Genomic DNA, 13280 nt, shown 5'->3' on the forward strand with positions numbered 1-13280 from the left:
TATCTTACCTAGCACATGAAGAAAACCCATTAATCGAGCAAGATCTTCTTGAGTTGGACCACTAATGTTACGGCTGAAAAAGTCTTCTGACTTTGACATATTAATCTCCTGGCACTTCAAATAAACTGGCCCTGCAAAATGCATTTGGAGAATTTCCATAAGAATTTCCACTTCAGATAAATTGGCCCTGCAAAATAGTAAACAATCTTCAGCAAAAAGTAGATGGGACACCATTGGCTCCCCTCTACTTATTTGAATACCATGGATATTTCCTCTAGCAACAGCTCTCCTAATAAGAGTGGAAAGTGCTTCAGCTACTAGGATGAAGAGATATGAAGACAATTAAGCTTTTTCTCTCAGCCCCTCCCTGGATGAATTGGTCTAACTCTATCATGTTAACCATAACAGAATAATTTACCAATGATACACACATCATCACGCAATGAATCCACCTATCAGCAAATCCCATGCAACTTAGTACACCTCTCAAAAAACCCTAGTCCACCCTATCATAAGCGTTACTTATGTCAATCTAAGATCAAGTTTCGCTTTCATCCTATTCATCCTCCTTTTCAACACAAGTATAGTCTCAATGGCTATCATAGCATTATCAATAATAGATCGACCTTCTACAAACGCACACTACTCCTCTAACACACACTTAGATAAACGTATTTTCATTCTACTTGCAAGAAGTTTTGAAATCATCTTATACACCACATTATATAATGAAATAGGTCTCAAATCCTTCATATTATTAGGATTTTCACACTTTCGAATAAGACAAATATTAGTATCATTAAGAGCATGTGGGAAGAACCCTCTCTCCATCCAAAGTGTCACAACCTTAAAAGTATCATCTCCACACAACTTCTAAAAATTATGATAAAATGTCGGGTTAAACCCATCGGGCCTATGCGACTAATCTGGGTGAATGTGATTAAGAGCTTCACGTAACTCATCTTTGGTAATATGTTGGAGAAGCTTGTCATTATCTTCCCTAGAAATTTGTTGTGGAATTGTAGCTAGTACCGGTTCATGAATACTTTTCTTTTCTATAAACAGCTTGTTGAAATACTCCTTAGCAACTTCACATAACCCTGATTGATCTTTCACTTCCACTCTGTTGTCATTAAGCATCATATTGATATTTTTTTAATTTTCTCCTTGTGTTGGCTGACATATGAAAAAAATTAGTGTTTAGATCATCTTCGCGAAGCCAATGCATCTTAGATCTATGTTTATAGTAAGTTTCTTCAAGAATTTGAAATATTGAGAAGTTGGAATACGAGAAAAACGCTCTCATATGAGAATAATGCTCCACTATACTTTGTTTTTATCGTTACCTTTTTTTCTTCTTATTTAATAGCTACTTATTATATTCAAAATAATTATTATAATATAATATTAATAATAACCTTTGGCCCTATTGGGTAAGTGGAGATGGCGTCTACTTTCTGGGGCTTTTGGCATTTGGCGGGATATTCTCACCGCTAGATATGGTGTAGCCCTTACCTCTTCCATCTTGAGTGGTAGAGTTGGATGCCTTAGATCGGTATCGCCTTAATGGAGAGTGGCCTCTCTTCTAGGTTCTAGAGTTTGTGACACTTCCGACTGGTTCAGGGATGGGCTTTTCTAAAAGTTGATTTTGGTCTCCTTACCTATTTTTGGGAGGATATTTGGGTTGGGGACTCTCCCTCTCTTCTTAGATTTCCTAGACTTTTCTTGATTTCTAACCAGCCTACTAATTATGTGGGGGAGGTTGGAATATGAGGAGGGTGATAGCTGGATTTGGTATCTTAAATGGAGGAGACCTTTTATTTTTTATTATGAGTTAGCCCTTTTTACTGATTTCCAATCCGTGATTCGTGGCTTTACCCCTATTATGAGTTAATTTACTTAAGAGGGGTGTTCCTCTAACCTCTAGGACTATTTCCTCTTACCTCAAAATTACAGAAAAAGAAATTTAAAATAAAGGAAATTCACTTAGAATATAAAGAACATGGTGTTCAGGATCATACATTTTGCTCAACTAACTCTTTTCTCGCTTGACACTTGGATACTTTGAGTTTTGTGAGTTTTTGTAATGATTTTGACACACCAAATCCTAACACTAGAAGTTCTATTTATACTAATACAAGATCAACTATCTTCAACGGGTTGTTCCTTAGAAGTTGACACGTTTTCGCCGCATGCATTTTGCCCTTGGATTTTTCTCCACGTGTACTTTTGGATAAGATCAAAAAGCAGTTATGTTGCTCTTCTTCGTGCCAATCTGTTGCTGTCGAAGACTCATACCAGCATTTCCGATGAAATTTTGACTGCATCGTTCGTCGAAAGCTTTGGATAATTACTTTAGAGAAAGTGCTAAGTCATATATCTTATGCTTGAACCTTCAACTACTTGGTTTGAAGAGGTGACATCGAAATGCTTCTTTTATTCTTCAAATGTTATTCAGTTTCTTCCTAAACCTCTTATTTATACTCTGAGGTCACTGTGGTCAAAAATCTAGGCTAACACTTGGTAGGTCAGTGGAAAACCCTTGTGTCTACTCGGCCTAGCTGGGGAACCTATCTTGTTTCTAAACCAATTAGGGGTGAGTGGTTTCGGCCTCTATTAGATGTGTTTTTGTTGTGTTCTTTTGTGGTTTTGGTGTTCCTATAGGTGTCTTTGTATTGAAGAGTTCTAGTCTTGACTGATGCTAATTTTTCAGTTGCTTTATTTTTCATAGTTTTGTTTGAGCCTGCATGATGTTGTTTTTTTAGCTAGCAGTTTTTTTGTGTTATTTAGTTTTATCCCATTTTTTAATACTCCTTATAGCTTTTGCGCTGTTCCATTGTACTTTGACGGTACTGCCTCCCTTTCTCTTGTTTATATATAGGCTCTGTTTGTTAAAACCTATTTTCGAGCTTATAGCTTATGTCTTATGTCTTATAAGAACATATGATAATTTAGACCCGTTTGGTAACGGTCTTTTCATCACGAGCTTATAGCTTATTTTACTACCTTATAGCTTATTTTCCATACGCTATTTCAAATAGCGTTTTAGCTTATGTCTTATAGCTTATTGTTTTTTCTTCCTTTTTTATCCTTATTATTTTAATTAAAATCCATTTTTAACCCTTGTAATTTATTTTAATTTAAAATAAAATAATTATATATTAAACATCTTTTATGTCATTTTACATTTATAAGTTAATTGAACCGCTAATTTTACCAAACACTTCAATTAGCTTATAAGCTATCAGTCTCAAACATCCTCTATAAGCTATAAGCCATCAGTCATCAGTCATCAGTCATAAGCTATAAGCTATCAACTAACTTATTAGTCAACCGCTATTTTTACCAAACAGAGTCATATTCTTCGTTTTTTTATAAAAAAAAAAAAAAAACCAGCAAATTATTATTAAAGAGTATTTTGAGGTGTTACACATATAAGTCCACATGTGCATGGTTGATACGGGCTTGCTGCCCACACAATACACAACTAGCCTCAACATTAGTTATCACCTTTTTCTAAATTAAATAAATTCCAGCTAAACTTTTCCCCAACATAGAATTTGAAAACATTTACATATGTTAAAAAATATTTTTTAACATATGTAAATATTTAGGAATTTTTTTTTTCCTAAAATTTTGAAAATGTTAAAAAAAAAAATTTACATCCAAATTCAAACAGATAAGTACATAAAGATAGGAGAAAAGCTCATGAGGGATGGTCAGAAAAGAAACAAATACACATATGTATATAGGTTCAATTAAACTTGAAAGTTCAAACATCAACATTGTTTTAAATATAAGTAAAAGACCATTATCTATATTTGTATCCAATTACAACTATAGGAGTCTGAAGTTTGTCACAAAGATACAATTTTGTGCTGATAATAATAATAATAATTGCCAAATCATAAATCTAAAAACCATATATATAAACAATATATAAGGTAAATCTTATATTTGATTCATTATAATTATCAAAGGAAAAATCCCTGCATGAAGTTAGTCTCACAAGCCATGTTCTTGGAAACGTTGGATGCTTCAGCTTGAACATATTGTTGGTATCTGTCCAATAAAGACAGTTAACATCAGAATCTATTACCATTGAAATTATAAGTGTGGTAAATTTATATAAAAATGAAGAAAATTTCATTACCCTATTTGCAAAAAGGGTTCTGCTTGGATATCCATAGTCATAGACATGGGGTTGGTTTGAGTTTGAGGTTGCTGAAATGTAAAGTTGCTACTTCCAGCAACTGAGTTTGAGCTCCACAAGCTTTCCATTGCTTTAAGATTAAACCCTTCTCCTTCAAGCTGAAAATGAAGTTTTTATAAGCAATATTTAAAAGAAAAAAATTAGTATAAAAGGTAATGAATTTATATATGAACATGTTCCTTGTGCAACCTTGAGTCTTAGTTGCTTGTTCATGTCACCTAGATGGCGTTCCTACAAAATGATCGAAAATTATAATGAGAAATCCTACCAAAGTTGGTCTTAAAATATACAAGTAATTTTGTATGAACGAATTCCGAACCAAAATGGAAATTTATCGGTGCACGTCTAACAAATGAACTTTGACTTACATAATGCAGATACAACAATCAAGTCTTATCTCATTAAATATAGTCGGTGACATCAATAATAGTAAAAATAAGATCATAGGACAAAAAATGTTTCGATGATCGATGTTACCCTTTTTCGAAGCTCTTCCATTTGTTCAATCATAATTTGTGTCTGCAAAGGAAAGAGCTTAATTTAATCAAGTTATAAACTTCTCCAAATTCTAGAGCTTATTTAAATTTTTTAATAGTTCTTGAATTGTAATAAAGAAAAGGAAAAAGTAGAAAACAAAAATAGATAGATACGTGCATAAGTGTATTATACCTTTCTTTGTCTAGCTTGTGCTAAAGCACCTTCAAGCTGTTTCTCAAGATTCTGCAGCTCCTTTATGTTCAAAGGTCCAAGATCTTCTCCAAGCAACTGCCTGCAGAAATGACATTACATTGTAAAGTAAATTTTCACATCTTGTTTTCTTATCATTTTTTTTTTCAATCATGCATTGTTAGTACTATATAACATATATATGAAAATTGAATACAAAACTATATAGTAATTAATTAATACCTCTGAGTCCTTTGAAGAGACTCATATTTTGCTTTCAGCTTAGACACTTCATGGAACCAACTCTATTTGATAAAACAAAAATGTGTGAAGTGTGTTAAATTAATACATTTTTCCGTTTTGAAAAATTAATTGAAATTGAAATGAAAATTTTAAATTTTGTGTCTCTCTAATAGTATTTTTTTGAGGCCTATTCTCGAATTTTTCTTTTTTTCCAGTTCTAAATTTCGATTTTTTTAGTAGTGGATGATGATTATTTACCTGTGTTTCGCAATCGATTTGGTGATCATCTTGTTGAGGATTGAAAGAGCAGCGTTGGTATCTCTCAATAGTTTTGGTAGTGCTGTGAAGAAAACTTGATCAGTATTAGGTCAAAGATATTTTTTTTTAGTTTGGAACAACAAAGAAATTTTTAGTTTAGATAAATTATCCAAATTTCAACCACCATAAAGTATATATTGTTTTTAATTTTGGAAATTTAAATGATGGAATTAGTAAGAAGGAAAATAAAAATAAATTATGAAGCAGAAAAACCAAAAGTCCAATTAACTTAGCAATCCCTAATGATTTTGAGCATGAACTCAACTTTCAAAAATTAAATAAATTATAAATACAAAAGAGCTTGTAAAAGTTGATTTATCTAATTAAAATTAAATTAGATAAATCAACTTTTAAATTTTTTTTACTTACATTTCCTTTTAAGGAAGTACTACTATATGGAAATCAACACAATCACATCAATAATGTGGTAGGAGTTTCAATATATTAGATTAAATGTAAAAATATAAAACAAAAAAAAATAAAGAATAAAACTAATTAATTTGGGCTTAATTTTATATTTTTATTTTTTACTTTAAATTTTTTTAAACCTTATAGGGCTAGCAATAAAATAAAGGGAAAGAAAACTCTTTATTAATGGAAGACATTTCTGATTGGATGAGTTTCAAATTTTAAATTAAATTTTGCAAAAGAAACTTCAATACACATGTTTTTTGTTGCAAAAGAAGAGATTTTGTCATTTTTAAAAAAATACAAGAAATTATTTTGTAAAAATTTAAATAGGCTATAAACAAGACAGAAAAAAATTAAAATTATGAAAATAACGAAATTAATCTACAACTAATTGATGCTAGTTAAGAAAATTCTTCTATTACAGACATTAAAAAAATACACACGGGGGGAGAGATAACTGAGAAAATTCATATGGGAGAGAGATATAATGGATCTAAAAATCCAAAGAAAAAAAAAATCCAAATTTAAAACCATTTGGTTTAGATAACTGAGAAAAGAAACAATGATAGAACCAAAAGATTAAAGACCTAAAAGAAATATGGACAAAGCTTAAAAACTCCAATGTTAAAAAGTCTATAACTTCAATTATTTTTCACAACATGATTTTGGAAAAAGCCCTAGATCTTACACACAATGGTACAAAAGATAGTGAAAACACAAACTGCACAGGCTAGTACTTTTCATATTTTCACACCAATAAACCAAAAGAAAAGTACCACAAATCTAATATTATCATATCATCATTGTTTTTTCCTCACCAATTTTTTCTTTTCTCTGACTCTCTTCAGAGAAAGAAGAAGAAGAAATAACTATAACTTTTGTACTATTTCATAATTTTGAAAGGTGAAACTCAAATCTTTATATTATCTATCAGGTGTTTTAAAGAACTGTTAAAAAAAAACTAATGAGTAAAAAGTACTTATGTATAGTTAAATCTTAAAAGCAAAATTTCAGAAACCATTTTGGTGAAAGAAAGTGATGCAAAGAAGAAAGCTAAGAAAAACAAGTTACAATAACATCATCACAAAACCCAAAATATTAAACAAAGAAAAAAAAAATTCTACAAATCATTGGGATTTGAACCTAACAAAAATAGTAGTAAAAAAATTAATATTTCATAAAAAAATGCAAAATTAATTAAAGATAATTTTTTTAGAAATGAGAGAGGAAAAGAAAAATACCCAACACTTCCAAATTCATAGAGTTTCCCACGGCTAGAGAAAATGATGAGGGCAACTTCAGCATCACATAGAACAGATAGTTCATAAGCTTTCTTGAGCAAACCATTTCTTCTTTTTGAGAAAGTTACTTGTCTGTTTATTTTGTTCTCTATCCTCTTCAATTCAACTCTTCCTCTTCCCATTTTTTTTCTCTCTCTCTTTTTCTGTGTCTTGGAACAATAAATTCTAACTTTATTTATATGAATACAAGAGTGTTTGATTTAGTGCAATATAGAAAGAGAGAGAGAAGGAGAAAGAGAATGGTTTGTTTTATGAGAGAAATGAAAGTTTGTGTGCTATATAAAAAGGGACAAATTTGATCTATTATTACAAAAAAATGGAAACTATAATTATTCTCTTTTTTTTATTTAATTTTAGTATAATATGGTCTCTTATAGTTACTTCATATGTTTTTTTTTCTTCTCTTTGATGATGTGTATTTTAATTGATGAAGTTTAGGGCAAGGAAATTAAGATATGTAATGTAATGTGTGTGTATGATTGAATGTTTCACGCGCTTGTGGGTCCACGCGCCCATGTGATGGCTCTTTAGACTTCAACATCAGATAGCAGCATTTGTGGAAATGCACTAACCACCTTCTGCAGAGAGTCTGGTTAACTTGGAAGAGTGATGATGAAGGTTTTGCAGGTTGACCAATAGGTTTGTAGAAAAATGTGACTAGGATATTGTGATGGCTAGTAAATGGTATTTACTATTTTGTAAATTATGATGTAAGGGGGAGGGACTAAATAATTGATGAACTTAAAGGAAGAGTCATTTTTATTTGGTCTCGAAAGAGTTTCTCCTATGTCCTCTTTGTATAGGAAATGATTTATTTTTTAGGTTTATTGAACGAATAATGTATCGGCTATATAGTTATCGTTTCTTATTCATTCTTTTGTTGATTATATATGGATTGTGGGGCATTCTGAGAATGGTTTGAGGGCTAGACACTTCAACGAGTCCCTTGCATAGAGGTCGGCGGCTTCCATGGAAGAAATCATTGGGTCGAATGCTATATCAAGGGTGGGGAGAGTAACATGGAGAAAAAGACAAGGAATTCCCACGAGAAAACATTTGAAGCTTCTGATGCATCACACCAACAACCTATGAGTTACTATACCTCACCAATAAGAGATTGTGTGACCTTCAAACATAGTGGGAGACCCGCTGAGAGCTTTACGCTACTCAGCCCTTGCCAAGATTAGATATGGCGCGAAGTCTTCTATACTCATGACATATCGCCTCCACCGGCCCCCAAGAATGACATTATGTCTCCATATATCTTAGTAGATGGTGGAAGTTTCACAAGGTGAAGGGTCTCCATATGGAGGATTTCTACAAGTTGAAGAATGAGATAAAGTAGCTCACTTAGGAGGGCCTCTGAGGAAGTATGTTTTAGGCATCTCCCACCAATTAGGAGGAGGCTGCAAATATCAAGGGCGAGATCCACAAGAAAGCTCCATATCCTGAAAGGGAAAGGAGCAGGGGCAGAGAAAAAGACCGGCCAGTCTGTTGCACTCTCAATACTCTAGATGGAGGTTTTGCTAGGGATGATGAATACAACTCCTCTTGAAGAAGATATACACAACAATTTATGACCATATAAGATTCTTCTTCCAAATCCAAATCAGACCTAGAAAACACTCTAAAACACGAGATCACATTCTCTAACAAGGATATCATTGGGATTCGTCCCCACGATAATGATCCCATTGTCATAACCGTTTTATGCAATGATAGTGAGATCACGCGAGTGTTGATTGATCAAGGGAGTTTTGAATATGCCATATAATAGGATGCATTTGAATGGCTTAAGTTAAATCCATATGAGCTTAAGGCATTTCAAAGTTAAATAGTCGGCTTCTCAAGCAAGCATGTACAAGTGAAAGGCTACATCACCCTCAAGATGGTGTTTGAGCTAAAGTAAAATTCAAAGAAGATGAAAGTGAGATACCTTGTGATTAAAGCCTCATCCTCTTATAATATAATCATAGGTAGGCACGCCTTCAACCTCTTGTGCGTCGCTCTATCGACCTTGTATCTATGCATGAAGTATTTGTTACTAGACGGGCGCCAGAAGGTGTTATCATGACAACTTGATATTAAAGAGGGCACGATGGCTATAATCAACACTTTATCACCAAATGCACAAAGAATGAACTTTGATGACCTGGACCCCGGAATGGAACCCAAGAAGGAAAGGAAGACGCTTAAAAAAGTCCATAGGAGGTCCAAGTAAGCCTTAGGAGGTTTGTGATATCAAACAAGACCGTACTATAATAAGGTAGAAGTTGGTCGCCATATCTATAAAGAACGTGGATTTGTCAAGTAATAACTATGAGCGGTATACAAGGATCCTGAAGCTTAATAATCTGTTGTATTAAGTTAAATAGTTACTTTGATGTTTTGGATGATTAACGCGAGGCCTTCGAGCTTGCCATTTCAATGAACATTCTTCCAAGACGAATTTTAATTTAAGGGGTAACACTCTTTTCCCCTGTAGAGGCAGGGTTTTCAATGAGGCGTCTTATCTTCTTGATCTTTGAAGGTTTGTATATAGTTTTAGATTAGGCCTTTAGTGAAGGATCTTTGCTTCCCTAAGAATAAATTTTATGTTGGACCATCAATGAAGGATCCTTGCCATCCTAAGATGCAATTAATGCTCGACCTTAAATGAAGAATTTGTGTCACCCTAAAAGGCAGTTTTACGCCAAAACTTCTATGAAGAATCCTTACAGCCCTAAGAGACAATTTTACGTTGAACCTTAAACGAAGGATCATTGTTGTCCTAAAAGACAATTTTACTTTATAACTTAAATAAAGGATGTTTTCCGTCTTAAGAGGCACTTTTGTGAATGACCTTCAATGAAGGATCCTTGCCGCCCTTATAGGAAATTTTACACTGGACCTTCAATGAAGGATTCTTGTCGTCCTAAGAGGTAATTTTATGTTGGACCTTCAATGAAAGATCCTTTATGTCTTAAGAGGAAATTTTATGAAGGTCCTTATCGCCCTAAGAGGAGACTTTACGTTAGACCTTCAATGAAATATCCTTGCCGCCCTAAGAGAAAATTTAATATTGAATCTTCAATGAAGGATACTTGTCACCCTAAGAGGAAGCATACAAGTTGGATCTTCACTAAAGAATGCACTCTCCCGATAGGGATATCAAAGAGAACTACATTGATAATAAACCCTTAAATGACGTGTTTACAAAAACTCCAAAGAGCATAATTACAAGAAGCCCATGAAGGACAGAATTTCATATCGGGAGCCTAGCAACCCTCTTTCTCATTAACTCGCCCTTTGTCCAAAGTAAAGGAACCTTTCATTCTTCTTTGAGGAAGCCTCTGCTCCATCAATAGGATTCAGCGTTGATGCATGAGATTTGTCTTCCTCATCTACCAATTGTCTGTCCTTGATCACCTTGAAAAGATCAAGTTCCCCCGGGTCCAGTTCGGAATGCAAAAAGGTCACCTACTCTTTAGTACGTTTACAATATTTATCATAGGTCTTAAGCGATTCGTCTTAACACTTTGACAATTCGTCTTCCATCTTTTCAAGGGAGAGAAGGGTTGTCTTGAACTCCTGCACTAGTTAATGTTGCTAAACAAAAAGCTAGTTCAAAAACACCTTAGAATGACTTTGAAAATTGGTTTTAAATTCAACTCATGCACTAGTGTCTTATCTCATCCAATTAGTCTTAAGTATGAATGTTTGATTTTTTCGAGGAACTAAACAAATAAAAATATAAATAAACTGTAAAGTAAAATAGACAAATTGCAAAAAAGCAAGAAATTTAATTCACTGTGTGTAAAATGGAATATACAACGGTAATTCTATTTTAGTAACTAAATATTACGGTCTACAAAATCTAAACTTGAAAGCCGTATTTTTTATTCACGCGAGTGACATGTGTGTTAGCGTTCGTTGATGAGTGTGAGTAATGTCCAACATTTGACTTGACTTCCTTCGGTTTAACGTCATTTTATTTTTTCTAATTCGCACATCATTTTTCACTATTCATTATACTTAAAAAAAACTTATTTTTTATTTATGGTGCTAAAAATATAGATCATGATTTTTTGCAATTTAACACCAATCTAGTTTTTCTAATTCACGCATCATTTTTCGCTACTCCTTATACTTAAAAAAAAATACTTAATTTTTTATTTAGGGAGCTAAAAATGTAGATTATTAGTTTTTGCAGCTAAATTGTAAATTTTGAGTTTTGAGTGATTTCGAAACACTCGCGGTCTTTCTAAGACTCTTTGAATTCGAGAAAAATATCACTCATACATATTTAGATGTCTTTAATTCGTCTCTTTGAAATCAACTAAACCTAATTAAGTTGCAAATTATTTTCAACTTATATTTTAAATGATTTTAAAAGAAAGAAATATCATAAAATAGAAAAAGCAAATTGATAAAAGAAAACCTAAAAGTATACTAAATTTCAAGAGACAAATGAAAAAGTATAAGAACACATGTATATCATAGAAACGAAACTGTTTCAATCATTATAGCAAAAACCAAATAATATTATTAATTTATGAAAAAAGGGACCTATAAGCCCAATAAAGAAACATCAAAAATCAAATAATATACCTCATGATAAACATGTGATACACATGTCTCTTAATTAAAATAGACCAGCTAGCAAAATTAATATTCAAATTCTGTTTTTTTCTAAAACTAAAAATAAAATATTGCTTAATTAATTCACACATAGATTGAGTAAAAAATTAATTAGAGAATAAAATCAACTAAATTTTAATTTTTCGATTTCATTAAACGACTTCAGTCGGTAGCTATGCAAAAATATCTGACTGCAGTTCAGGTTCGAATCTGCAACATAGTAAAATTTCAATCACTTAATTATTAGATTAAAAATAATTATAATTGTTGGATAAAATCGGAATTCAAATCCTAATTAAAAAGTTATTAATATTTTACTTAACTTTTCTGATAATCAAAATACTTTTTAAAGAAAAAAAGTGTTATTCAAGTGACAATTGTAAGGCGCTAGTGTGGAGATGGTCTTATATCGGGAAAATTACTCATTCCAATTATAACTTCTATGAGTTTAGCAATAACCCATTGTTTTACTTAAGTTAGAGTTTAATCGGTTTGTAATTTTCTGTGTTTTGGTTCTTTGGTGTTGTAATTCCGAATGGTTGGTTTTGGTTAATATATTTCTTGATTTCAAAAAAAAAAAAAAAAAAAAAGTGACAATTAGGTCTTTTTCCCATATACACAGAAATTTGTTGGATTGGTTGATGGAGGTATCTTGAACCCCACAAGTCTTATATAAAGACATTGAAATGAAAGCAATTTGAAAGATGTTTCACTTGGGTTCAAAAGCAAAATGCTATGGTACTAGTTAATACATAGACCTATCAATGAATTGACAATACCTTTACAATTCATAATATGTGTGTGACTTCTCAGGAATCTCATGTGCTAATGAGTTCACTTAAGACCACTTCCTTTTTATTCCTTCCACCTTTGTGTGGTCATGTACTTTGGACATCTTTATGTTCATCTAATATGTTCACATAATATCACACCTTTTGAAAATTTAAATTAAATGGTTTAAAAAATAGTTAAATTATATGGCTAAACATGATTAGATACAATGTTTGTTGGTTTATCCATATGGTTTTTAATTTATTTTTTTTAGGTTCGTAAAAATTTTAATTTTGTTTATTTCAGATATAGTTCTAGTTACTTACCATTTAATCTGACATCAAAGATATTCTATTTAGTCACAATTTAAAAATAATAAAATTATAGGTCATGTACATGCAATAAACGTCGAATCAAGAATTAGAAATTCTAAAAAAAAAAACTGCTTTTAATTAAAATTGAATTGTTTAGAAAAAAAAGTCATAATTAGAGATATTTGTTGTTGATAAAGAAAATTTTTTTTTTAATATTTACATTGATAATATGTATATTATAATATCTAAGTTCAATAAAAACAGTGGGTACAGGTAAATACTTGGGTAGGAATGGGAATTGAATTTGAACCTTATAGGCAAACATTCATATGATTGTGAAAGGAATCATTGAAAATGCATGTGTGAACACTTACAACTTCAGATTGGACTGGAAAAGAGGTACACATAATTAATCTTGTAAGA

General features: G+C 31.9%; 1 protein-coding gene across 1 annotated transcript; it reads right to left on the minus strand.

Annotated features, from left to right (window-relative positions):
- Positions 1 to 3759: 3759 nt before the first annotated feature.
- Positions 3760 to 7436, minus strand: LOC131618388 (agamous-like MADS-box protein MADS3). Its single transcript, XM_058889621.1, is given in 10 exon segments — positions 3760 to 4062; positions 4154 to 4176; positions 4178 to 4213; positions 4216 to 4311; positions 4403 to 4444; positions 4691 to 4732; positions 4883 to 4982; positions 5123 to 5184; positions 5381 to 5462; positions 7093 to 7436. Coding segments are annotated over 10 exon segments (753 nt in total). The 5' UTR covers positions 7275 to 7436; the 3' UTR covers positions 3760 to 3974.
- Between the last annotated feature and the right edge of the window lie 5844 nt (positions 7437 to 13280).

The sequence above is a fragment of the Vicia villosa genome, linkage group LG7 (genome assembly GCF_029867415.1).
Source record: "Vicia villosa cultivar HV-30 ecotype Madison, WI linkage group LG7, Vvil1.0, whole genome shotgun sequence".
NCBI lineage: Eukaryota > Viridiplantae > Streptophyta > Magnoliopsida > Fabales > Fabaceae > Vicia > Vicia villosa.